The sequence below is a fragment of the Marmota monax genome, unplaced genomic scaffold (assembly GCF_021218885.2).
Source record: "Marmota monax isolate L192 unplaced genomic scaffold, Marmota_monax_Labrador192_F-V1.1 WCK01_AAM20220418_F8-fsc00006, whole genome shotgun sequence".
In the NCBI taxonomy this organism is placed as follows: Eukaryota; Metazoa; Chordata; class Mammalia; order Rodentia; family Sciuridae; genus Marmota; species Marmota monax.
The window spans coordinates 1593705-1619782 of NW_026693712.1; the positions used below are offsets into that span (position 1 = coordinate 1593705).

A 26078-nucleotide genomic window follows, 5' to 3' on the forward strand; every position below is an offset into this window, starting at 1 on the left:
TGAGCAAGAGAGACATGCTCTTTTACAATGTGTAGTCTGGTGGGAGGATGGACATTGATTAAATAATAACAAAAATATGTATCTTTAAACCTTAGCAGATGTTGTAGATATCACATATAGAATGTTATGATAGTGCATGGTAAAAATTAAAGTGTTTTTTTTCTGATCTTACTTCAGAGCCATACTTGAAAAAATGCTTTTCTGAAAGCACTTAGTATTGCTTACATAGTATGATTGTTCATTTGGATAAAATATTTTGCATGCAAACATCTCTTCACCAAAGTATTTTTCTCTCTCATTATTTGTCAGCATCTTGTATTATCTTAAAACATTAAGAAATCTTTAATATTTAACTTTAGGGACAAAACATTGAAATGTCATCAGCAAATATCTATAAGTATCTAAGTCAGTCTGTGATTATCATTCAGCTATGTGCTATCCAACATTTTGTTACTGAAACAAAAACAACCATTTGAAAATGACAGTTTGTTCTAATAGTATTGTTTTGGTTGTAGTGGAAGAGTTGTTAATGTTGGTCAAACACAATTGTTTCCTCAAATATATTACACATAATACTAATTGTGTTTAATAATGGAGAGTATTGGGATGGAAATTTTGAACTCATGTAAGTTTAGGAAATGGAGGGTAAAATAAATTTAATAAAGTTAAAGAACCTTTAATATGTCACATTTGAAATCTTTAACATGACTCTCTTTGACCATGGAACCCCTTTTCTCTTGGCTTGTATTTTCATGAATACATACCTAAGCAGCTAAAAAAATCTACAATAGCATTTAACAAGTTATAATGGCATATTTTAAAAATACACAATAATATTTATGTAAAAGCCTCTTAGACATGGTACTAGATCTGTATTTAGTATTTATATATTGAACATTTGGAAATGAGTTTACACATATTTAAAAAAATCAGTTCTTCATTCTTACATCCTTAACTGATAGAGAAAAGTGAAAATTATGTTTCTCTTCTATTTTAGAACAAAGTAGAAGAGATGATTTAGAAGCTTTAGGTCATATGTTCATGTATTTTCTGAGAGGCAGTCTTCCTTGGCAAGGCTTAAAGGTAATTGTTTTTATATTTCCTTATTGAATTTTATAAAATATTAATATATATATTAAGGTCTGTTTTTATAACCTAATAATTTGAAAATTACAACATTCTTAAGATTTTTTTTTCCATTTTAGGCTGACACACTAAAAGAGAGATATCAGAAAATTGGAGATACAAAACGAGCTACACCAATAGAAGTGTTATGTGAAAATTTTCCAGGTAATAAATAATGCTAATTGATAAATGTGTTTCTACACAGAAAACCATAAGTGGTTCATTTTGGCTGCTAAAGTTTATAGATACATTTTTTTCATGCCTTGAAAAAGGTGAGCAATTTGTGATTTAAAAGTTGTCAACAATTGATGCATGGACCACAGGGACAGTTTGTGTATTTGCTTTTGCAAGATGATATTAACAGAAGAAAATTTCCTTGATTAATAATATTAACAAATACCAGCTGAAGTAGTATTTTTTAGTGGCATACTTTTATTAAGTTAAAAATACTTGCTAACCAATGCCAAATATAAAGTTTTAGTGTACAGTGTTAGTCGCATAGTTCTCAGTGTCAGGTTCAAAATTTTAGTTTCAAAGTAGTACTTGATTTAGTTTTCAAAGTACAGTAAAATCTTACTAACTTTACTAGCTTTAGGCTAATTTTGTATTGGAGAGCTGTATACATTTATGCAAGTACTGTTTTTCCTGGTAGATTTATGGCAACTCTAATTAAACTAACAAAAATTTAAAGTTTCTAAATCAGTTGAGAAATAAGAATAGTTTATTAATAATGTACTAAAATACCTACTGTGATTTGTGCAGCAATATTAAGTGAAAAGGACTGAATTTGAAGATACAAGAACTGAGTTCCTGTCTCACTCCAATATTAACTGGTTCTCCCGTACAATGCTGGGATTATTATTGTGGTGATAATTTCAATATAATTTGAGCCTTTTTAAAAGCATGCTTATTATTCATTGTCAGCAAACTTCAATTATGTTTTTTCTTTCTTGCTGTAACCTATGGAAATGGAAAATTAAGTAAACATTGGTTGATGCAGTTTAGGTGTAGGCAGATTGGCTGACTGTCATTATAAAATTCATTATAAAATTCAGAATGGAAAATGGAGGTAATTAAGTAATTTAGCTAAGTGATTAGCCAGAAAGTGGAATAGTGAGAGTCACTGTGTGATGAAGGTCACCTGGCACCACTATTGTTGCCTGTTGGGCTGGGATGTGTAGCATTCTTTTACTGACTGCCTGTGAATTGTAGCAGAAAAGCAGCTAGGTCTCCATGTCAGAGGTAGGAGAAAATTGATATCCCATCGTCTCTATAGTCTCTTTCTGTACTCGGAAGGGTGATACTAATTTTTACTATTTACTCACCATTTTGCCTGTTGCTTTGTATGTCTTCCTTCCCACTTCTTTTCCTCCTGGAAAATATGACCTTTAAAAAAGTGTGTACCTAATACATGCTGAAATTTGTATATAATTGAATAATTGTGCTCATCTGACCAGAAATTAAGTGAAGACTTATACTCTGCTCTTGTGTTTTATATTTGAGGTGTTTTTTAGCCTTTTTAGCTCAGTTGGTTAAAATACCACTCATAGCCAAGGTTAGGAATTTGAATCCCCTATTGGTCAATTTGTGTATGTCACTGATTCTAAAGGAAATCCAGCAATCTGGTGCAAATGCTTTCATATAAGTAAGTTCCCACCAATGTTTAAAATAAATGTTTAAATTGATGCTTAAATGTTTAAATTGATGTTTAAGTATGATGCTATATAAAGATTAAATAATTATGCATTATTAAGCTGCTAATTTAGCATCTATGGCTCAAGATTTCTATTAAAAATATTATAAAGTAGAATATTTATCTTTGCTAATAAAATGAAGCAAAAATAGTGGTTAAACTTCTCACTTATCTTTTGTCCTTATTTCCTTTCTTCTTCTCCCTTTTTTATTTTGTTGTCATCAAACTCAGAAAATTTTAAATTGAAATATAATTTGCTACATTTTTCATGTTTTTACAATACAGTGTGCTTTTAGACATTTAAAAGAATCTTATTGTTGAATGTTTTATAAAAATGTAGTCAGAATATGTTTTTTTCTTTTCTAGAAGAAATGGCAACATATCTTCGTTATGTAAGAAGGTTAGATTTTTTTGAAAAGCCAGATTATGACTACCTAAGAAAGCTTTTTACTGACTTGTTTGATCGAAAAGGATATATGTTTGATTATGAATATGACTGGATTGGTAAACAGTTGGTGAGTATGGTATATAGTAAAACATTATTTATAGTATTTATTTTCTTTTTAACAGCAGTGTGGACCCTTCAGTTTAGAAGAGTTGAGAAAAAGTAATTTTTAAAGAGGATTCATTTTGTTTGCCATTTTGGGACATTTCTTAGGTGATATTATGTTATTCCTTACATTTTGTGAAAGTCCTATGTTTGGACTACCTGCTTTTTCGAGCAATGAGTTATTTTTGACTTTTCATCCTGATTTGGTTCTTAATATCAAGTCTAGTTTTTTTTTTTTTTTTTTTTTTGTTAAACAGTACTGGGGATTGAACCCAGAGGTACTTTACCACTGAGCTATATATCCCCAGCCCTTTTTATTTTTTGAGTCAGCATCTGGCTTAGTTGCTCAAGCAGGCTTTGAACTTGCCAAGGCTGGCCTCAAATTTGTGATCTTCCTGCCTTAGCCTCCTGAGTTGGTGGAATTATAGGCATGTGTCACTGCTCCCAGATTCAGATATACTTTTTTGTATAATATATTTTCATGATTAGCTTACTGTGTAATACATTGAAATTTGAGAGCTTTTGAAAATTTTCAAACATTGAAAATAAGTGATTTTGTTAGTTTTATTTTAAAAAAAATTATTCCTTTAATTTTATCAAAATAATTTATTCTGTTTATGCACTAAAATAAATCTTCATTTTTGTTAAAAAAGTAACCTAAAAGTTATGACATCATTAGAAGTACTTTTTTTTAAAAGATATGTTTATTTAGTTGTAGATAAACAGAATACCTTTATTTTATTTATTTATTTTTATGTGATACTGAGGATTGAACCAGTGCCTTACACATGCTAGGCAAGCACTCTGAGCTACATGCAAACAACTGAGCTACAAACTCAACCCCTTGAAGGTCTTTTGTGGATATAAAAATTAATAGTTTAATATAAATATATTTATATTTAATGCAATATATATTATGTATAAATTAATATTTTTAAAATATTTATTTTTTATATTTTAGGTGGACACAATATCTTTATTTTATTTTTATGTGGTGCTGAGGATCAAACCCAGTGCCTCACACATGCCAGGCGAGCACGCTACTACTTAAGCCATGTCCCCAGTCCCCCAAAATTAATATTTTAAGAAGCATTTATTTTATTTTTTTTGGTTGTAGATGAACATGAATACCTATATTTTATTATTTTTGTGTGGCACTGAGGATTGAATTCAGTGCTTCACACATGCTAGGCAAGTGCTTTACCACTGAGCCACAACCCTAGCTCTGCATTTAAATATTAAAAAAAAATTTTAAATAGTACTTATTTAAATAATACAGTGTGCTTTTAGACATTTAAAAGAATCTTATTGTTGAATGTTTTATAAAACATTCCCTTTTATTTTTTTCTTGATCCTTTTAAGTGGCTAAAGAAACAATTTTAAAAGAGATTTCTAAAGTAGTCTATATCAATACCATTTGTTATTATGTTGTAGCCTACTCCAGTGGGAGCAGTTCAGCAAGATCCTGCTCTATCATCAAACAGAGAAGCACATCAACACAGAGATAAGATGCAACAATCCAAAAATCAGGTTTGATGCCCTTTTTAGTTATACTTATCTTAATTTGTTTCAACATTGAAATGCATACTTTTTCTCCAATAGATAAAACATTATACATATAAACATTTCAAGGTTGATAAATTATTTCTCCTAGTTTTCAGTATTAATTTAATAATAATATTAAAATGCTTAATTGTAAATTCCTGATTAATGGTATAAATTTAATGTAATTTTGAGCCATATTTGATACTTTATTAGTATAGAAATTTTTGATATCTTACGGGAATGGATTATAATATCATTTGATCTTTCTAACTGTAGTTTAGTTCAATAAATTATTCACTGAGTTTCTGCTGTTTAAAGCATTTTTCCTTATTTTTTAAAATTAATTTTTTAAATTTATATATGACAGTTGAATGTATTACAATTCTTATTATGCATACACAGCACAATTTTTCATATCTCTGGTTATATGCAAAGTATATTCACACCAATTTGTGTCTTCATACATGTACTTTGGATAATAATGATCATCACATTCCACCATCATTTCTAACCTCATGCCCACTCCCTTCCCCCCAACCCCTCTGCCCTATCTAGAGTTTGTCTATTCCTCCCATGCTCCATCTCCCTACCCCACTATGAATCAGCCTCCTTATATCAGAGAAAACATTTGGTATTTGGCTTTTTGGGATTGGCTAACTTCACTTAGCAGTATCTTCTCTAACTCCATCCATTTACCTGCAAATGCCATGGTTTTATTCTCTTTTGTTGCTGAGTAGTATTCCATTGTTGTATATATACCACATTTTTTTAATCCATTCATTTATTGAAGGGCATCTTGGTTGGTTCCACAGTTTAGCTATTGTGAATTGTGCTGGTATAAACATTGATGTGGCTGTGTCCCTGTAGTATGCTGTTTTTAAGTCCTTTTGGTATAGACCGAGGAGAGGGACAGCTGGGTCAAATGGTGGTTGCATTCCCAATTTTCCAAGAAATCTCCATACTGCTTTCCATATTGGCTGTCCCAGTCCCAGTTTGTAGTCCCACTAGCAGTATATGAGTGTACCTTTCCCCCCACATTCTCGCCAACATTTATTGTTGTTTGTCTTCATAATAGTTGCCGTTCTGAATGGAATAAGATGAAATCTTAGATTGGTTTTGATTTGCATTTCTCTAATTGCTAGTGATGATGAACATTTTTTCATATATTTGTTGATTGATTGTATATCCTCTTCTGAGAAGTGTCTGTTCAGGTCCTTGGCACATTGTTGATTGGGTTATTTGTTTTTTTGGTGTTAACTTTTTGAGTTCTTTATATACCCTAGAGATTAGTCTCTATTTATCTGATGTGTGAGGGGTAGAGATTGGCTCCCAAGATGTAAGCTCTCTCTTTACCTCACAGATTGTTTCTTTTGCTGAGAAGAAACTTTTTAGTTTGAGTCCATCCCATTTATTTATTTATTGTTTAATATTTATTTTTAAATTTTAGATGGACACAATATCTTTATTTATTTTTTTTAATTTTTATGTGGTGCTGAGGATCAAACCCAGTGCGTCATGCATGCCAGGCGAGCACTCTACTGCTGAGCCACAACCCCAGCCCCATCCCATTTATTGATTCTTGATTTTAATTCTTGCGCGAAAGGAGTCTTATTAAGGAAGTTGGGGCCTAATCCCCCATGATGGAGATTAGGGCCTGCTTTTTATCCTATTAGACACAGGGTCTCTGGTTTTATTCCTAAGTCTTTGATCTATTTTGAGTTGAGTATTGTGCCTGGCGAGAGATATGGGTTTAATTTCATTTTGTTGCATATGGATTTCCAGTTTTCCCAGCACCATTTGTTGAAGAGACTATCTTTTTTCCAATGCATGTTTTTGGCACCTTTGTCTAATATAAGATAATTGTAATTTTGTGGGTTAGTCTCTGTGTCCTCTATTCTGTACCATTGGTCTACCAGTCTGTTTTGGTGCCAATACCATGCTGTTTTTGTTACTATTGCTCTGTAATATAGGTCTGGTATAGTGATGCTACGTGCTTCACTCTTCCTGCTAAGGATTGCTTTAGCTATTCTGGATATCTTGTTTTTTCAGATGAATTTCATGATTGCTTTTTCTATTTCTATGAAGAATGTCATTGATTTTGATAGAATTGTATTAAATCTGTGTAGTGCTTTTGGAAGTATGGTCATTTGATAATATTAATTCTGCCTATCCAAGAGCAAGGTAGATCTTTTCATCTTCGGAGGTCTTCTTTGACTCTTTAGGGTTCTGTAATTTTTATTATATAGATCTTTCACCTCTTTCATTAAGTTGATTCCCAAGTATTTTTTTTTTTTTGAGGCTATTGTAAATGGGGTAGTTTTCCTTGTTTCCCTTTCTGAGGATTTGTCACTGATATACAGAAATGCCTTTGATTTATGGGTGTTGATTTTATATCCTGCTACTTTGCTGAATTCATTTACTAGTTCTAAAAGTTTTCTGGTGGAACTTTTAGGGTCTTCTAGGTATAGAATCACATCATCAGCAAATAGTGCTAATTTGAGTTCTTCTTTTCCTATGTGTATCCCTTTTTCTTTTGTCTGTCTAATTCCTCTGGCCAGTGTTTCAAGAACTATGTTAAATAGAAGTGGTGATAGAGGGCATCCCTATCTTGTTCTAGTTTTTAGAGGGACTGCCAATATCAACCAGGCCATGATGTTGGTGTGGAGCTTAGCATGGATATCCTTTATGATGTTGAGATATGTTTCTGTTATCCCTAGTTTTTCTAGTGTTTTGAACATACAGGGGTGCTGTATTTTGTCAAGTGCTTTTTCTGAATTTATTGGGATGATCATATGATTCTTATCTTTAAGTCTATTGATATGATGAATTACATTTACTGATTTCCATATGTTGAACCAACCTTGCATCTCTGGGATGAATCCCACTTGATCGTAGCGCACAATCTTTTTGATATGTTTTTGTATTCGATTTGCCAGAATTTGAGAATTTTTTATCTATGTTCATTAGAGACATTGGTCTGAAGTTTTCTTTTTTTCTTTCTTTCAATTTTTTCTTTTGTTTCAATTTCATCTCTGATTTTAATTATTTCCTGTCTTCTGCTGCTTTTGGTGTTGATTTGTTGTTATTTTTCTAGGGCTTTGAGATGTAATGTTAAGTCATTTATTTGTTGATTTTTTTTTTTCTTTTAAGGAATGAACTCCATGCAATGAATTTTCCTCTTAGAACTGCTTTTCATAGTGTCCCAGAGATTTCGATATGTTTTATCTGTGTTCTCATTCACCTCTAAAAATTTTTTAATCTCCTTCTTGATGTCTTCTGTAACCCACTGTTCATTCAGTAGCATATTATTTAGACTTCAGGTGTTGGAGTGGATTTCTTATTTTATCATTGATTTCTAGTTTCATTCCATTATAGTCTGATAGAATGCAGGGTAGTATCTCTACTTTTTTATATTTGCTAAGAGTTGCTTTGCGGCATATTATATGGTCTATTTTAGAGAAGGATCCACGTGCTACTGAGAAGAAAGTGTATTCTCTCGTTGAAGGATGAAATAGTCTATATATGTCAGTTAAATCTAAGTTATTGATTGTTAATTATTGAGTTCTGTAGTTTCTTTGTTCAGCTTTTGTTTGGAAGATCTATCTAGTGATGAAAGAGGTGTGTTAAAATCACCCAAAATTATTGTGTTGTGGTCTATTTGACTCTTGAACTTGAGAAGAGTTTGATGAACATAGATGCTCCATTGTTTCGGGTATATATATATTTATAATTGTTAAGTCTTGTTGGTCTATGGTTCCTTGGAGCAGTATATAGTGTCCTTCTTTATCCTTTTTGATTGACTTTAGTTTGAAGTCGGCTTTATTTAATATAAGGATGGAAAGCCCTTCTTCCTTCTGCAGTCCATGTTGAGTGGTATGATTTTACCCAACTCTTTACCTTCAGTCTGTGAATGTCTTTTTCTATGAGATCAATCTCTTGGAGGTAGCGTATTGTAGGGTCTTTTTTTTTTTTTTTTTTGGATCCAATCTGCTAGTCTATGTCTTTTGATTGGTGAGTTTAGGACATTAACATTCAGGGTTCTTATTGAGACATGATTTGTATTCCCAGCCATTTTTATTTATTTTTCTTATTTAATGTGACTTCGTTTCTCCTCTGGTTAGATTTTCTTTAGTGTAATCCCTCCCTCTACTGATTTTCATTGTTGTTTTTCATTTCCTCTTCTTGTGATATTTTACTGAGGATGTTCTGTAGTGCCAGCTTTCTAATTGTAAATTCTTCTAACTTTTGTTCATCATGGAAGGTTTTTATTTCATCATCAAATCTAAAGCTTAGTTTTGCTGGATATAAGATTCTTGGTTGGCATCCATTTTCTTTCAGAGCTTGGTATATGTTGTTCTACAATCTCCTGGCTTTGAGGGTCTAGGTTGAAAAATCTGCTGAGATACGAATTGATCTTCCCCTATATGTGATCTGATTCCTCTCTTTTGCGTCTTTTAAGATTCTCTCCTTATGCTGTATGCTAGGCATTTTCATTATAATGTGCCTTGGTGTAGATCTGTTGTAATTTTGTACATTTGGTGTCTTATAAGCCTCTAGTATTTGGTTTTCCAATTCGTTCTTCATGCTTGGGAAATTTTCTGATATTATTTCATTGAAAAGATTGTACATTCCTTTGGTTTGAAACTCTGTGCCTTCCTCTATCTCAATAACTCTTAGATTTGGGTTTTTGATGCTGTCCCATCATTCTTGGATGTTCTGTTCATGGTTTCTTACTATCTTCACTGTGTGATCAACTTTATTTTTCATATTGTATACTTTGTCTTCATTATCTGACGTTCTTTCTTCCAAGTGATCTAGTCTGTTGGTTGTGCTTTCTATTGAGTTTTTTATTTGATTTATTGTATCCTTCATTTCAAGGATTTCTGACTGTTGTTTTTTTTTCCAGAGTCTCTCTCTCTCTCTCTTGAAGTAATCTTTTGCTACCTGTATTTGCTCTCTTATCTCTATGTTGGAGTGATTATTCTTTAATTCACTGATCATTTTAATTATGAACCTTCTGAATTCCTTCTCTGGCATTTCATCAACTTCGCTGTCCATGGGTTCTGTTATTATAGTGTCTAGTTTGTTTGGGGCACTTTCCTCCCTTGTTTTTTCATGTTATCTATGTGTCTTCCTTTCTTACAGTGTGGATCTGAGATATTACAGTTTCTTCCCTATATTCTTGTAGTACCTGTGCAGATTGTCTGTACCTCACCTTGATACTGGGCTTCTAGACTCTGCTAGTGTCCCTCAATGTATGCATCTAAAGGTGGTGGTGGCAATAGCCGAGGTAACTCGAGATAATAGTTAAGGTGCCCCATGATGGAAGCAATGTCTTATAGAGATGGGGCTGAAAGGGTGGGCCTCACACTCCTTTGGGATGCCTGCTCTGAGATGCAGCTGCTTTTAGGCCCTGTCTGTTGTCAAAAAGTTATGGGCTACTGCATGGGGAAGGCTATGGCGGTGACTGCAGTATCCTAAGATGGAAGGCTCCAAGGTGGGTGAGGGGTGAACTCGGACCTACCCTGGACCTGGATCCTGCGCAAACTGTTGTGGACAGATCTGGGCCAGGCCTGGGCTCCTGGGGCAGTCTGTTGGTTGGAAGAGGCAGTCCTGTGCTGGAGACTGGGCTCCGGAGGGTGCCTGCCAATGGAGGTGTGGACCCAAGCCTACTGTGAGCCTGGAACCCACACAGGTGGGTGGATCTGGGCTGCTGGGCTTGACGTCCCACGTAATCTACTGGTCGGAAGGGATAGACCTGTGGCAGAGGATGGGCTTCAGTGGCTGGCTGTCCCATGGGTGGAGGAGTGGACCAGGCCTACTGTGAGCCTGGGTCCTGAGTGGGCTAGTGTGGGTGCTCTGGGCTGGTCCTGGGCTCCCGTGGTAATCTGCTGGTAGGAAGAGGCGGTCCTGTGCTGGAGGATAGGCTCTGGTGGGTGTCTGCCCCACAGATGGAAGGGTGGGACTTGGGCCTGCTGTGAGCCAGGGTGCCCCGCAAGCTGGTTTGGGCCTCCTTATTTCTTTAGAAATGCAGAGGTAAAGAAGACAGTTTAGTCTATAAGAAATGATATAATACACCAATACAAATATGAAGAAAATTTAAAACTTTAAAAATGATGTAACAAGTGACCCTTAGAGCAGTATTTAGTTACGAGCTCATTCAATCTCTGATAACAGATCAAAATGTGACTTGATCCTGGTAAAATCTCTCAAAGCCTCAATATCCTCCTCTATAAAATGGAAATAATGAATGTTAATTCCTATCATATGCTTTTAGTAAATCTCAACTTTTGTGACTGGTATTACTGTTATCATGATTATTGCAATAAATGCACAAATAACTTCATTTCAAAGAGGAATAAGCTATATTGTGTGAAACCTATTAATAAAGTTCCATGGAGGGGTACGTGAATATGTGGGTATCTTGTAAAAATTTTTATGGAAAGGGTGGCTTTTGAGATGGACCTGAAAATGAATGGAATTGTTAAAGGCAAATAATGGAATAGAATAAAGGCCTTTTGAGGCGAGTTAACAGTTAAAAAAACAGAAATTTAAAAATATAGAATTATAGAATTTGAAGAATAGCAAACAGTCCAGTTTTTAATTTTTTTTTTTTTTTTTGTAGTTGTAGATGGACAGCATGCCTTTTTATTTGCTTATTCTTGTATGTGGTGCTAAAGATAAAACCCAGTTCCCCACATGTGCCAGGCAAGCACTCTGCCACTCAGCCCCAGCCCCGTACAGTAACTTTTATTAAAAACCATAATAGAAAGAAATGGCTCAGAAGTTGAGACTTAGAGTTTATGTTTTCTGAACTACAGTTTCTTGAGCGTAGTTGGAAGACTTTCAATAATTAATTATTCTCTAAATTTCTCCCCTTTAGCTCTTTGGTATTATAATAAGTGAAACTCTTTGTTTATTATTGAATTAAATTATAATTTAAATATTTTATACTGTTAGCTTACTACATATTTCAGACACGGCTTATTTGTTAGATTATAAGCTCACTGAGGGTGGCAATTATATATGCGCAGTCCTCATTGCATTACATGTAGGGAGGTTATATATGTATATATAAAATGCAGATTATGCGTATGGAATTTTTAGTAAATCTTTAGGATTTTACAATTATATATAAAGTGTTAGGTATGTGTAGTTGTTCTGAGTAAAGGGTGTATAACTTTTTATTACATTTTTAGAGAATTCTGTGACCCCATAATTTTGCCTGTTACCCTAGATATTTGTCTAAATTTTTAGTATCATTTTCATTTTTTCATATTGTTTAGATTTGACTTCATTTAATTTGTTTCAAAATAAAATTAGAATCTGTTTAATTTTGGTTATGAATTTAGAGGGTTTAATGAAAGGACATTATAGAACCATCATAAATTGTTTTGATGACATACTTAATGCCATGGAGTAATTTTGTATTATATAATTTAATTTAGGAAGTTGAGTGCCGGCGCATTTATTTATTCTACTTGAATTTAACATCTCTACCCCAGTGGTTGCTTTGGTCACCCTTTTGCTTGGGCTTCTTTCTTCTAGTATGTTATACTTTGTACTTTGTGGGAAGGTTCTCCTAACTTTGGGTGAAAAAGAAAAGTGCACTGAAGACTTTAGAACATATGTAATTGTGGTAAGAAGCTAGGTAGATTTTTTGAAAAAGCAATAGGCACTGAGTTGCCATCCCTGATGTACTTACTCCTTGTTAGTTTTGTGACCTTCAAAGTGTTTAGTGTTTAATATCTTCATCTGTAAAATGGAGATGATATTATCCATCTCAAAATATGATGGCACATACAAAGTAACTGATGCAGAACCAAACATGTAAGGACTAAAATATTGTATTCTTGTCCCTCCTTATTCCAGGGCTGTATACATTTTCCTGAAATAAAAATATTGACCCCTATTAAAAAATTACTTTTAATTCTACTAGCAGGTTGTTACTAGACTGTGGTTATGGCATATAGATTTGCAAGGGGATCTAAAAACGTTGAGAACTTTTGGCCTATTTCATAGAAGTAGGCTCTTTGATGTGAACCAGATTAAAAAAAATAAGATGAAAAAAAGCAAGAGAATTCATATATGTAGATTTGTCAGTTTTTTAAAAAAAGCATTTTGTTATATTCTCATAGCATTTTATATAGTTATCCTCATTTTTTAAGTAACTTTTCTGTTTTTTCTTATCATTCATACAATCAGAAATAGACTACTAAGCAAGAGGAAAAAATTTTCCAAGACCTTAATTATAGAACTATTTTTTATATTTTAAGAACTATTTTTTACATTATTAAAAATAACTGCTCATGAGAAAACCAATATGGACTTCTACTCTAAGAAAGTATACTGGATGGCCTTTTGTTGTACTTCTAATTTATTTGGAATGCTTTCTTGGGCATGCCGTTTTTACTTCCTTGGTTAGTAAAATTTATTTATAAAGTTAGAGGATAGAGTCTTTGACCCCAAAGTCCTCTTACTGCTAAAATGTTATGGTTTTATTTTATTTTATTGATCATTACACAATTTAGCAAAAATCTCTCCACATTCCATGTGCAAAGGTAACTGCACCTGATTCAAAATAGTATTTTGAATTTCCTTTTGTGCATTTGCTTTATATATTATGAGGATGAGATGTTTAACATATTGGGTTTTTCTTCTTCCATGCATGCCACATGCATTAAATAAATGGCAGTCGGCAGACCACAGGGCAGCTTGGGACTCCCAGCAGGCAAATCCCCACCATTTGAGAGCTCACCTTGCAGCAGACAGACATGGTGGCTCGGTACAGGTATTTTCTGATTTTTGCATGAGTGATTATTCCCCAAATTTATACAACTAACCCTTTTTTTTGGAACTCGTGGCATGATTTCATATCCTAATGGGAAGCTTGTTGCTGAATTCTATTAATAATTCTTTTCCTTTGTTATTTAACCAAAAAGAATAGAAAACAACAAATTAACATAGTGTGGAAAGACCACCAGGGATACTAAGATTTTTGCCTTTATTCATTTTTTGCAAATACATGCAATAATATTTAAGACATACTCATAACAGATTAGGAAAATGAACTATATTACTTGAAATATGTGTTAAACTTGATTTTTCAATAATTAGCTAATTCTTAATGTTTTAAGTAATAGAACATTTTTATATCTTTCCCATTCATTGATTTTGTCTCCTTCAAACTTAATTTTTAGATATCGAACTTTTTAAAATCCTTGTATCAGAATATACTTGGTGATTAACTAGTCAAATAAATATGATCCTGATTTTTATAATGGGATATTTTGTTTGTATTTAGATAAAAAATTTTTCATGATAATTTTTACCCTCAGTAAATTTTGTGGATTTTTACACAAATTTAAAGCAGTTCTTTATTTATGATTTATTCCTTTTCTCCCTTTTTTATACACTTAAGAACAGCGACTGTAGTCTGCCCTCCCATGACCTCTAAATTTTAATTATTTATGTGCGTTGTAGAAATAGGAAAAGACAATGGAGTCACATATGTCTTTTAAAATGTTGTTTTAAGATATTCTAAATGCTGGCTTAAAGAATATTTAAACAACACTTGTTATCTCAATCCATTTCATTTTAGAGTCTATTTTTATTTTTTATTGATGTATTTCTACTTGAATAATTTTCCTTTATAGTTTATCAATTTCGTATTTTTCTTAATATGTATTTAATCAGTTGAATTCAAGATACTCAGAAGCAGGAACAGCATGAAATGAAATGAGCCATTCTGAATCTGTGACTTTCTTCTCTGACCACTGCACTTTATTCCATAGAACTGATCATTGTCAATGCAGCACTGTAAAGTATTCCCGGCTGTTTAGTGTTAACATGGAGGGTGAAATCTCTCACAGTTTTTGACCTACAGAAAGTTCTGCAGATATTCGTTATTTCAGATGTGTTTTAATAGAAACTGAGGAGCAGAGTCTAAACTTGAAATCCCTGCCTTTCCAGAATTATATAACAGACCAGGCATGCAAGTTGCCAGATTGATGACATTGTGCTTATAAGCACAGTGACTGGAGTCAGATTGGGTTCAAATTTTGTGTCTCAAATTATTTATCAGTAAAAAGAGGATGTTAATAATACATTTACATCTACCTCATGGTTTTATTGGTGAAGTATAATTTTAAAAAGTATTTAGCATGGAGACTGGGAATTAGTAGTAGATGAGTAGAATCTATTGTTTTTACAAAGTGTAAGAAACTTTGACTAGTATTTTTATGCATCTCTGGGGAGTATAGAGAGGCACAGTCAAAAGAGCATGGTCAAATGGAATTTTTTTTTTTTTTTTGTAATTCTGTTTTCTTAGTGAAATCATATTAATTCACAACTATAACTTTGAAATGTACCTACTAAAGAGACTAAAGAATAATGTTCAAATATATGAAGATTTTATTTTGAATCTATTCTTGGTCTGTGTGTGTTTTGGAAAACAAAACAAAATCGATTGACTATTCCACCTGTGTTCCCCCTTAGAATCATTGGTAATGAATATGGCTGAGAAACAGACTTATCCCATTCAGTTTTTTTTTAATCCTTATTCACAAAAAATCTCTATAAATGATTACTAGGTGCTAGGTATTGCTCTAGGCTCTTTCATGAAAGGAAGAATACAAAGGTATGGTACCTATCTCCATGGAAATTTCAGTCAGTAGAGGAGGCTAATAAGTAGGCTGTGTAATATGTAGAGATGGCACAAAGTGCTAGGAATATAAATGGGAAAAGCACCTAACCTAGATTTAGTGGGTCGAAATTTCCCAGAAAAAGTAATAGCTAGGTAAATTGAGACCTAATGAATCGGCAGGAGTTAATCAGCTGAAGAAGGTAGAAGGGCTCAGGAGAACCGTGTACCAATCAGGCTGAGAAGACAACATGTCATGGAGGTCATGGAGGACAGAGACACATTGAGTAATTGAATTCATTCTGCTACGTGTTGAGAAATGAGAGAGGTAGGCAGGAAGCAAATCATGAAGGATCTAATAGGTCCTCTAATTAAATTTGGACTTTATTCTGAAGATATTGAGTAGGGGCTAATATTGGTAGGGGCTAATTTGTTTCAATTAGTGTTTTCTAAAGACTACTTTTGCTAGAGACTTGATTGAAGGGAGAAAAGTCTGAACTACAGCTATCAAAAGTGTGTAGCTGAGGAACAATGGTGATGGAGATGAAGAGAAATGAGAGCACTTGAAAAATAATTAGAAGGTGGAGTTTAGTTGGTTATGGGGCCTGAGGGGAAAGGAAGAGTTCAGTTATTTCTTTTTAATATGTTTCTACATATCCTGACAAATCAGATCTCTAAAATTAGTTTTAAATATATACTAGTGATAGATAATGACAGTCTCTAATTCCATTGTAACTGTGCCTTTCACTGTAGCACAGTGCCATTGAGCTCAGTGCTGCTTGAAAATCTAATCCTATGAATTTGGAGGGTGGGAAACTGAGCTGAAGGCATATATTAAGGACACTACTGTACTGAAAAATCATGTTACATAGTAAATAGTGTACCTCATCATAGTTTTGGAATCTCTTGTTTGAAAGTCTTTAGTTTGAATGATAGGATTTTGAGCTCTTGGGGGAAGAAAGGAGTAGAATCAAAAATGGTACAGAATAAATATTGTGCAACTTGATACTATTAAGAAAAATACAGGATAACATTAATTGTTGTAATAAGCAATCTGGTATTTTTGCAGTATACCATCAGAAATACAAATACATATGATGATAACAGGAAAATAATTGGACAAATATATCTTGCAGTTGTGAGAAAACATACATGTTGAAATGTCAGGACTAATATTTGTCATATCTCAGTCAGTTCTACATTACAGTAATTCTGAATGCTGACCTTTCTAAAACATTTCTAAAATGGGGTTTCAGCCTTCTCTATAAAATCTTTGAAAATAATGGAGTTACTAATGAGGAACAAAATTGAGTGACTGTTATAATCACATTTTTTAGCCATAGATTTCTGGGGAGCTGAAATTGTAAGAGAGGTAATGGAAGGAGTATAGTGACCAGTGTAGTCACCTGCTTTTATATGTAAATAATTTTTAGTTCATCTCCTTTAGTTTAGCTTAGGAAATTCATTTTCAGATATCACTGGGGCAAAGCAGTATTATTAACTTATTTTGATATTCTTTTTATAATAACATTTAAAGTAACATCTTTAAGTGTTATTATAAATGTTATTTAAGATTTGAATGCTCAAAGAAAATTGTACTCTAATACCTTTGTAAGTAAAAGTTAAATTGAAAATTTGTTTGGTTTATTTTTGTTGAAAGTTCATGAAATTGTTCCTATACTCAATGGTCATCTTTCGGGATATAATGAATATCAATTGTAGCTTTAGCTACAGTTTTTAAGACTATATGTAAGAAAGTTGGTTTCAAATAATATATGTGTAGCTTTAAACAAGTCCAGTAAACTCTTTGGAACTATGTCAGTTTTTAGTGTGCTTTTAAAAAAAACTTGTAGAAAAAAAACTGAGTATACAAGTAGAACATGTAATGTTTTAGTATCTCTAATACATTTGTTGGATTTGAGATCTGGTTAATTAACAGATTATATTGAGCCTCTACTGTGCACTTGGTAATGATGCTTGTATGAAATTAAATAGAAATTAGGAAGATAGTAGTATAAACAATTTGTATAAATTCATTATTTTTATACAGTATAGTTGGGAATGTAGCTCAGTGGTAGAGTGCTTGCCTATAGTGCATGAAGCCTTGGGTTCAATCTTATCACCAGGTGGGGAAGAAGATTCATATTTGGAAATAAATTAATTTGCTTTTAAAAGTTATTGACCACAAAGATATTGTGACAAAAAGGTACTTAACATTGAAAGGAAGGGAAAGTGGTATGAGATCAGAGAAAGTAGGCAAGTATCATGTCATGAGGGACTTTGCCAATGGAAAGGATATAGAATATATATTTTTATAGAGGAAAGAATATAGAATATAGCTTTTATAGAGGAAAGAATATAGATTTTTATTCTCAGTGAAATGGGAAGCCAATAGTTGGAGCATTTTAAGCAGGAAATACACCCAGTTGATTTACATCTTAAAAGTTGAGTACTGTGGTTGCTGTGTGGATAATACATTTTACTTGGAGTACAAGTAAAACCAGAAGACCAGTTAATAGGCTTTTACTCTTATTTACAAAGAAAACATGGTGGCTTGATAATAGGGCCTAGTAGTAATAGAACTGGGGAGAACTGATTAGGTATGGGGTATGTTTGGGGAAGATTTAACAGGACCTATTTATGTATTAGATGTGGGGTTTAATTCAAAGAGGAATCACGGTGTTCCTATATTTGGGGCTTGAACAACTATGGAGATGAATAGAGTTGCCATTTCTTTAAATGGGCAATAGGTGATGGAGGCCTGAGCATGATTACAGATTGAAGTGAACCCATCAGAAGGGCAATATGAAAATTTTCAAGGAAATTAACTCATGAGGTAGTGATGTATCAAAGAGAAGGGGTATACAAGAGGGAATTGATTGAGACATTAGTGGAGCAGTTAGCTTTCAAGCCCAGGAAGAGGAGGATAGAAGACAGAAATTTTAAGATGTAAGGGAAGTAAGTTGAAAATGCAAGTAGTATGACTTTATCTTCAGTAAAATGCTAGACTTATTACTATATTTGTTATGAACAGCTTCCTACTAATTGTTTTGTACTCTTCCTATTAACTTTCTAATTTAAGTATTTTAACCTTTACTTAGTGTGTGTGTGTGTGTGTGTGTATGTGTGTGTGTGAGATATATATATATATTTTTTTTTCTTTTTTTTTTTTTTTTTTTAACAGGTTGTAAGTTCCACAAATGGAGAGTTAAACACAGATGACCCTACTGCAGGACGTTCAAATGCACCCATCACAGCCCCTACAGAAGTAGAAGTGATGGATGAAACCAAGTATGTATTCATTTTGCTTGTTTTAATAACTTCTTTTCTTATACTATGCATGTTCGAGATTTATAGTCACATAAAATTATTTCAGAGAATTTTTCTTTCAAGGAATAAATGCATGCAAAACAAGTGGTGTGATTAATTATTTTAATCACTAAATTTAAAATAGTCTTATTCTAGTAAATATTTTAATAATAAAAAGTAGTTATTTAAGAATTGTGCTCATATTCTTATATATAAGTAATAATAAGTTTTTAGTTTTTAACATTTAGGATTGTTGCATGAAGGTTTATTCCTGTATTATTATTTTTTTCCGTAAGAATAAGAATCAGTTTTTTTCTAGAATGTTGCATGCTTTACTATTGGTTTTAAAAATATAAGTTCTAATAATGCTGCTTGGAAAAATTAAGCATGAAAAATAATGTGATCATTTCAGTGTGGGCTGATTCTGATGATCTCTTTCTCTCTCTCTCTTTCTCTCTCTCTTCTTGTATTTTTTTTTTTTTTCCGTGTGTGTGTATATAGCTGCCAGAAAGTGTTGAACATGTGGTGAGTTTTCAAGTATAGGCAGGCAGAAAATAGCTCCATTGACTATAATTTCAAAGATTTAGCACTGCTTTTTTTTTTTTTTCCCCCTAAACAAACCTCTTAACTTAGAAGCTACAGTTGGTAAAAGTTATTTGAAAATATTTGCTGTCATTGCCATCAGCTCTTTAGAAGCAAGAAATAATTGTTTGAGGAGCTCTTTTGCCTGCTACAACTATTTTCCTCAAATGACATTAATTTTGGGGCACTTTTTAATTGCATAGATGGAATGTGAACACTGCTTTTGCTTATGCATTTGTTTTCTAACAACGGGTTTTTGTTACTTTACAACAGATATATTTTTGAGTTAAGTTTTCTTTTTTCCTGTTTGTCATTATTAAATACACTTAGCAGATTCCTCCTTCCCCCATAGTATCACTAAAATAGTATTTCACTTACTAACCAATTATCGTCATTGCATACCATATTCTTGTTAAACTGTCATGAGAGAAAAATTTAGAAATCCTCTAAATAGTCCTGATAATCAACAACATTATGAAAAGTAATATCTTTATTAGTAGAAATAATATTGAATTTAAATTACATTCTGGCTTTTAGTTGTAATACTGTGCTTAAAATGCTTTTCTCAGTTTCAGGATAAATTTTGAGTCAGCATGGAGTGAATAAAGGAAGTTGCTTAGAGTAGTGAATTTTGAAGCATTTTACTTATTCACTCTTTTTAGTTATGTGCAAACATTACATACAATTTCTTAAAAAATGCTCATTTGTTGGCTGTAAAATGAGACTACTTTTGTGGATATTTCTTTTTAAAGAGCACTTTAATTTCCATTTTAATCAGTTTTGACTCTAGAATTTATGGACACTGTGACTAAACATAAGAGTATTCAAGATATAATTAGTTAGTGATTTACTTATGTGTTTTTAAATAAAAAATAAAAATAGCAGTTTATGTATGTGAATTTTAGATACCACCCTAAGAATACTTAGGAAAGTATAGTGGCACTGTGGCAAGTTAGAATGTATTTATTCTTTGCAGTTAAATATGGATTGTAGAATCCTACTTTTACCACTTATTTGTTACATTCTTTAAGCTTGTTTCTTTTTCTGTAAAATGATGCTAATAATATCTACCTTATAGGTTATTGAGAAAATTAAATGTGATAAAGTGCTTATGTTTTGTTTGGCACATGGCAGGTACTCAGTAGCTGTTATCATCCCTTTCTGTTTCTTCATTATCAGCTTCCAGTGGTCTTTCTCATCTGCATTCTTTCTAATCTTGTGCCTGTTCATCAGTGTCCCATAATATTACTTCTATACACACCCTCTTCTCTGAAACTGGCAATTTCTGTTAACATCATTCTAGAGACTTGCTTTCAATTAAATCTATTACATTTATCTGTTGGTTTATTCAACAGTTATACTATTGGATTTCAGAAATATCTGATACTGGGCTTGTTTTAAGTAGGTTACAACTAACAAGAAAGATTGTAGTTGTTTTAGGATGTATCAGTATGATATACATATTATGAAACAAGTATTAAAATCTTAGAATTTGTAAAGAAAAGACCACTTCCTGACTTGGATAATGAGAGAATGCTTTATGAAGGTGGCTTTGAAGAATGGTGTAGTAATTTATTTAGTTGGTATGGGTGTTTTTGTGTGTGTTTATGGGTTCAGGTCTCATTTCTGTAGGCATTGGAGAATGAGATTGAAGAAAGTGATGGGAAAGCTATTCCTGAAGGAACTATTCTCAATTGCTTGGAGCATCGGGTCCAGATTTCTTGCCATGACACCAAAGCCCTTTTACATTTTCATAATCTAGCCCCTGACTTTTTTTCCCCAGCCCTATTTTTCATTCTAAAGTCTATGTTCCATCGATTTGTTAAGTCTGCCTTTGTTATATTATTCTCTTTATGTACCTCTCACTTTCATGAATTTCATGAAATCAAGGCTTTTTTATCTTCACATCCCTAGTAGTCAAAATAGTACATCTCAATATATTATTAGTACATGATTGACTAAGAAATGTGGTATACCAGTGTGATGGAATGCCATCCAACAACATAAAGAAGTGAAATTGAAAACATTTTAAGTGAAAGAAGCCGGACAAGAGGACACATGTTATGTGATTCTGTTTAAATATACTGTCAGTTTAGGCAAATATGCAGACAGGCACAGGAAGTAGATTAGTGGTTGCCTAAGGCAGAGAATAGGTGGATGGGAGTGACTGCTAATTGATAATGGAATTTCTTTATAGTCCGACGAAAGTGTTATGAAATTAGTGGTGATGACTGTGCAATGCTGGATGTACTATACAGTATTGCATTGTACATGTTAAAGGGTGAATTTTATGTTATGCAAAATATTCTTTAATAAAACTGTGTTAAGGGGAAGAAAAGATAGCAACCCGTCATTTCAGTGAAAGTTTACTCTAGAAGGGTTCCAGGAATCCTTAGAACTTTTCTGCCTCTTCACTAAAAACTCTTCAAATGTAAGGTTTTGTCTTTCCTTTAATTAGGTTAGTTCTTAACATCTCTATAAGTTCCTTAATAAGTTCCTTTTATTCTCTTTTTCTATGATTAAGAAATCTAAGTATACTTTCCTTTCGTAGATTAAATCATATGGCTGTCTTCCTTCTGTTACCATTTTGCAGAGAACCTGCTGGGAATCTGCCTAGAATTCTGTTTCAGAATTTCTTTCCTTTTTCTGATTGGCAAAGATCCTCTTACCTAGTCCCATTATTTAAAATGTATTCTCTGTTGGACATTTTAGCATTCTCAGGTTTCTTAAAATAGTACCTCATTGGGACACATAATTTCCAAATGACAGAAAATATTCTGTCCCCTCATGTATAAGTTGGCTTCTTCATTAGTAAAGAGATTTTGCTTTATCTGTTTTAGGTGAGAATTTTGTTTCAAAGTCATACAAATGATAGCAAGCTCATCATTCCTTCCAGAAATTTAGAACAAGATTTCCTTTAGTTTAATTATTATATTTTAGGTAGTAGGATACTATCTGTGTTTGTTTCTTCCACTTCTTTTCCCCCTACTAATATTCACTGAACAGATTATTGTTTGTTAGAAGATTATGAAGATATGTCAAGGCTTCCATAGCACCAGAGAGACAGGAAGTACATCAGTGACTTTCCTATAGTGTTTTCAACCTTAGTTTTGCATTATAATCACCTGGGGAGTTTGAAAATATACTTAGGTTATACATTCAGAGTTTCTGATTTAAGTAGTTTATCTGTGGTGAAATCTAATTATCAGTATTTTTAAAAAGTTTCCAGAGAGATTCTAAGGAACAACTGGCTTGAGAACCATTCATATAATGCAAGGCATTATGAGATTCACACTACAGTAGAGGGACAAAATGTTATTGGAATTTAGGGAACAGAGCATGTACTTCTAGCTGGGAAGATCAGAGAAATCCAAATGGTTAAGAGTACTTTTGCAATAGTTCTGAAAGATAAGCATAATTTTTTAAATTGGGTAGCTCAAAATAGATAAGCATATTTGACAAGGAGAATTAGTGGAAGGAGTCAGAGAGAAGAGGTTGAGCAGTGATGTGGGGCAAGGAAAAAATGGAGCAAGTTTGAGGAGTAACCCCTGTGAGTGTAGAAACTATGAATACGTTAATGGAAACTGCAACTGGCTATGTGTCCAGTCCCAAAGGACTATGATAGCCAGGGAAGGAAATATGAACATTATATTTCTCACTACAAGAAAGCAAGCTGTGATTTAAATCTAGAAACAATACAATCCAGTTGGACTTTAGGAAAATTAATCTGGCAGCAGTTAAGAGGCTCTGTCACTTCCTGGGGTTCATCAGATTGCAAAGAGTGGCTCAAAACTACAAATGAAGTTTTCCTGTGAAACTAGATAGATAATTTATATTTTGGGTTAGTAGTCTCTAATAATTAAACTGTTGTTTAAAAATTATATTAGGATGCCAGGTGTGGTGACATATGCCTGTAATCCCAGTGACTAGGGAGGTGAGGCAGGAGGATCACAAGTTTGAGGTCAGCCTCAGCTACTCAGTGAGATCTTATCTCAAAATATGAAAAGGGCTGGGGAATGTAGTTCAGTGGTAAAGCACTTGTGGATTCAATTCTGAGTACACACACAAAAAAGGTATTAAGATGACGGTTTGGGTCCATTTAGTTTCTAAGAGTTCAGGACTTTGATAGTCTTTAAAATTATAAAGATTAACAAAACATGTTTCCTCAAGGACCATCTTAATAAGAAAGAGAAAGGCATTAATATTATGGTACAAATTAATAAATAGTGTGTAACTTGTTTTAGGGCGAGGATAAATGGATTTTAGGTGCAAGGAAGAGCATTTGTAAAGATAAGGGAATATAAAAGACCATATGGTATGTTCTAGTGCCTTGTTCTGTTCCTCCCTTCCTGCTTAATGCAGCATGTGACCGAGAAGAGCATAGACATAAACTGGGAGCCAAATTTGAAGAGTATTGTGGACTTAATTCCTTAGCCAATGTAGAACCATTGATGAGATTTAAGAGGAAAAGGACATGGTTGTATTTATGATTGAGACACTGAATGGCAGATTGGCGAGTAGACTGCAAATTCCATTAAAAGACTAATCAATCACAGAAGCAGGATGAAAATTTCTGAACTAACCTAGCATGAGAAGATACAAAATACAAACAGGAAAATTTTTGCAAGTCTTCCAGACTGAGAGACTTGCCCATGGATAGAGGGGAAAAATTGGAGATGAGGATAGGCCTATATGTTCCTACCTGGAGTAGTGATGTGGATGGTTTTCCTGTTTAATCATAATTCTTCTTGTTTAATTGAGCAGTTCCTCATTTTTAAAAATCAAGAGATTCAAAGTTAGAAATATTACATTTAAAGTATTAAGGGAAAAAAATCCTTTGTTCAACAATTAAAGATTAGATGTCGTAAAATATTTTCTGTATACTCATCAACGCAGGTCAGGAGAAACTAGATTCTGAAGTCTTAAGTGGGTAGGTTCTGGGAGGCACAAATAATCTTGGCTGAAGGATGAGCCAGTGAGTTGTTGTGGTAAGTAAGAGCTTCTGATCCAGATAGGAAATCATTTCAGTTTTGGGATGGGTTTGAGAGAAATAAGTGTATTACAGAGATCCAGGCAAACAAAGCAAATTCTAGATGAGGAGAAAGGCAATGAATAGAGGGGAAATGTTGGTGCATTATCAATAGCAAAACCTTGGTCCTTGCCATCTATGTTTTCTTCATGGTTCAGGAATTTGATCCATTATGATTCTTGTTCCCTAGTAACATTTAAAGAAACAACCTTAGAATTCATCAGAAGAACTTAATATTTAATCCCAAAGGGTTTGGGAGTAGCTTTAAAGCTTTAGGCTAGCTACTGAATGATGTCAGATAATGATTCTTCCTTGGGAGAACCTGTTGGCTCAGTAGAACAACATAAGGAATAATAAAGAAGGAGCCAGGGGGAGGGGAGAAGACAGCATTGACAAGAACATGATTTTAATGTTCGATAAGCTTAATCAGTTTCCTCAGGTTAGTTGCCAATAGCCTATACCCAAAGAAACCCCAAGTGAGTATGAATTAATGAGCAAGAAAATACAAACAGCAAAGAGAGAAAATATATTTTAAAATTTGCATGTATGGATAATTTTCTAATATCAGATAGTTGAATTTATTTATAAAATAATTTGCTCATATTATCTGTGAGAACTGTTATATGTGCTAATTCCTAGAATCCTTGCTGTTATTATAGTAGTTATCCATATTAACTGGTGTTCACACCCTGCTTTCAACCATACCAAGGGCTAAAATTACTTTGAGATATATATATATATATATATATATTTGCCTATGCTCATATAATTTGAAGGCATGGAACCATGTAGTATCTGCAGTGTTCAGCCTATAGTATCAGACTGAAGCTCTTTTGGAAATGGACAAATAGAAGAAGTGACCCTGCTGTTACATTTAGGGAGCAGTGCTTCTTAACCTTGGGATTGAGACTCCTTTAAGAATCTTCTGCAAACCATTTTTCTCCAAAACAGAATATTTTAGGCACTACAATACCATTTTATGAGGTTTTACTAGAGTTTGTGTTCCATGGCTATGAACTGTAGAGTTAGAATATGCTTGAGCATTTTGACTAACTTATAGAAATTAGTTGCATTTAGGAGAGAAAGCATTCTTTTATTAACAAATATTAAATGAGTGTCAGCTTTATGTTAATTTGTTGGAATATATCTGTGAGCAAGTCCTTAGAAAGATTAAATTCTAATGTGAAAGAATATTATGAATAAATCGAAGAATTTTAAAGTGGTAGTAAGTAATTAGAGGAAAATAATACTGATATAATACAGTGATTGTATGAGAGTAGGTTTCTGATTATTAACCACTAAAACTATAAATCAGCTGTTTTGGAAATGATTTTTAAGAAATTAGCCACAGATTAAAACACCATTTTCTTCTTATCTTGTGTAATTATGTATTTTGAAATCTGTATGCATGAATGTTGCATACATTCATATCACATAAAGCAATGCTGCCCTCTGGTGGTAGTCATCTTAATAGCGGAGCAGTCCTTCGCAAATCTATTTTAAGAGGATTTTAGTGGGATATCTTTCTGAAAAATGTAAGTCTTTGTTTCGATTGTTTTTGAACTTAAAGGCTACAACTAGAATTCATCCATGACTCATATTT

At 33.1% G+C, this 26078-nt stretch overlaps 1 protein-coding gene across 10 annotated transcripts in view; it reads left to right on the forward strand.

Moving 5' to 3' along the window:
- Positions 1 to 26078, forward strand: part of Csnk1g3 (casein kinase 1 gamma 3) — a 112139-nt gene that overhangs the window by 77364 nt on the left and 8697 nt on the right. The window contains exons 7-13 of one of the 10 annotated variants that reach the window (XM_058584204.1): positions 998 to 1083; positions 1206 to 1290; positions 3185 to 3333; positions 4803 to 4898; positions 13609 to 13698; positions 18740 to 18846; positions 19366 to 19389. In XM_058584204.1, the coding sequence (XP_058440187.1) occupies positions 998 to 1083; positions 1206 to 1290; positions 3185 to 3333; positions 4803 to 4898; positions 13609 to 13698; positions 18740 to 18846; positions 19366 to 19389 (637 nt within the window). Of the gene's footprint in view, positions 1 to 997; positions 1084 to 1205; positions 1291 to 3184; positions 3334 to 4802; positions 4899 to 13608; positions 13705 to 18739; positions 18847 to 19365; positions 19390 to 26078 lie in introns of all 10 variants that reach the window. The other 9 variants (XM_046460116.2, XM_046460115.2, XM_046460117.2 and 6 more) reach the window with 9 other exon arrangements.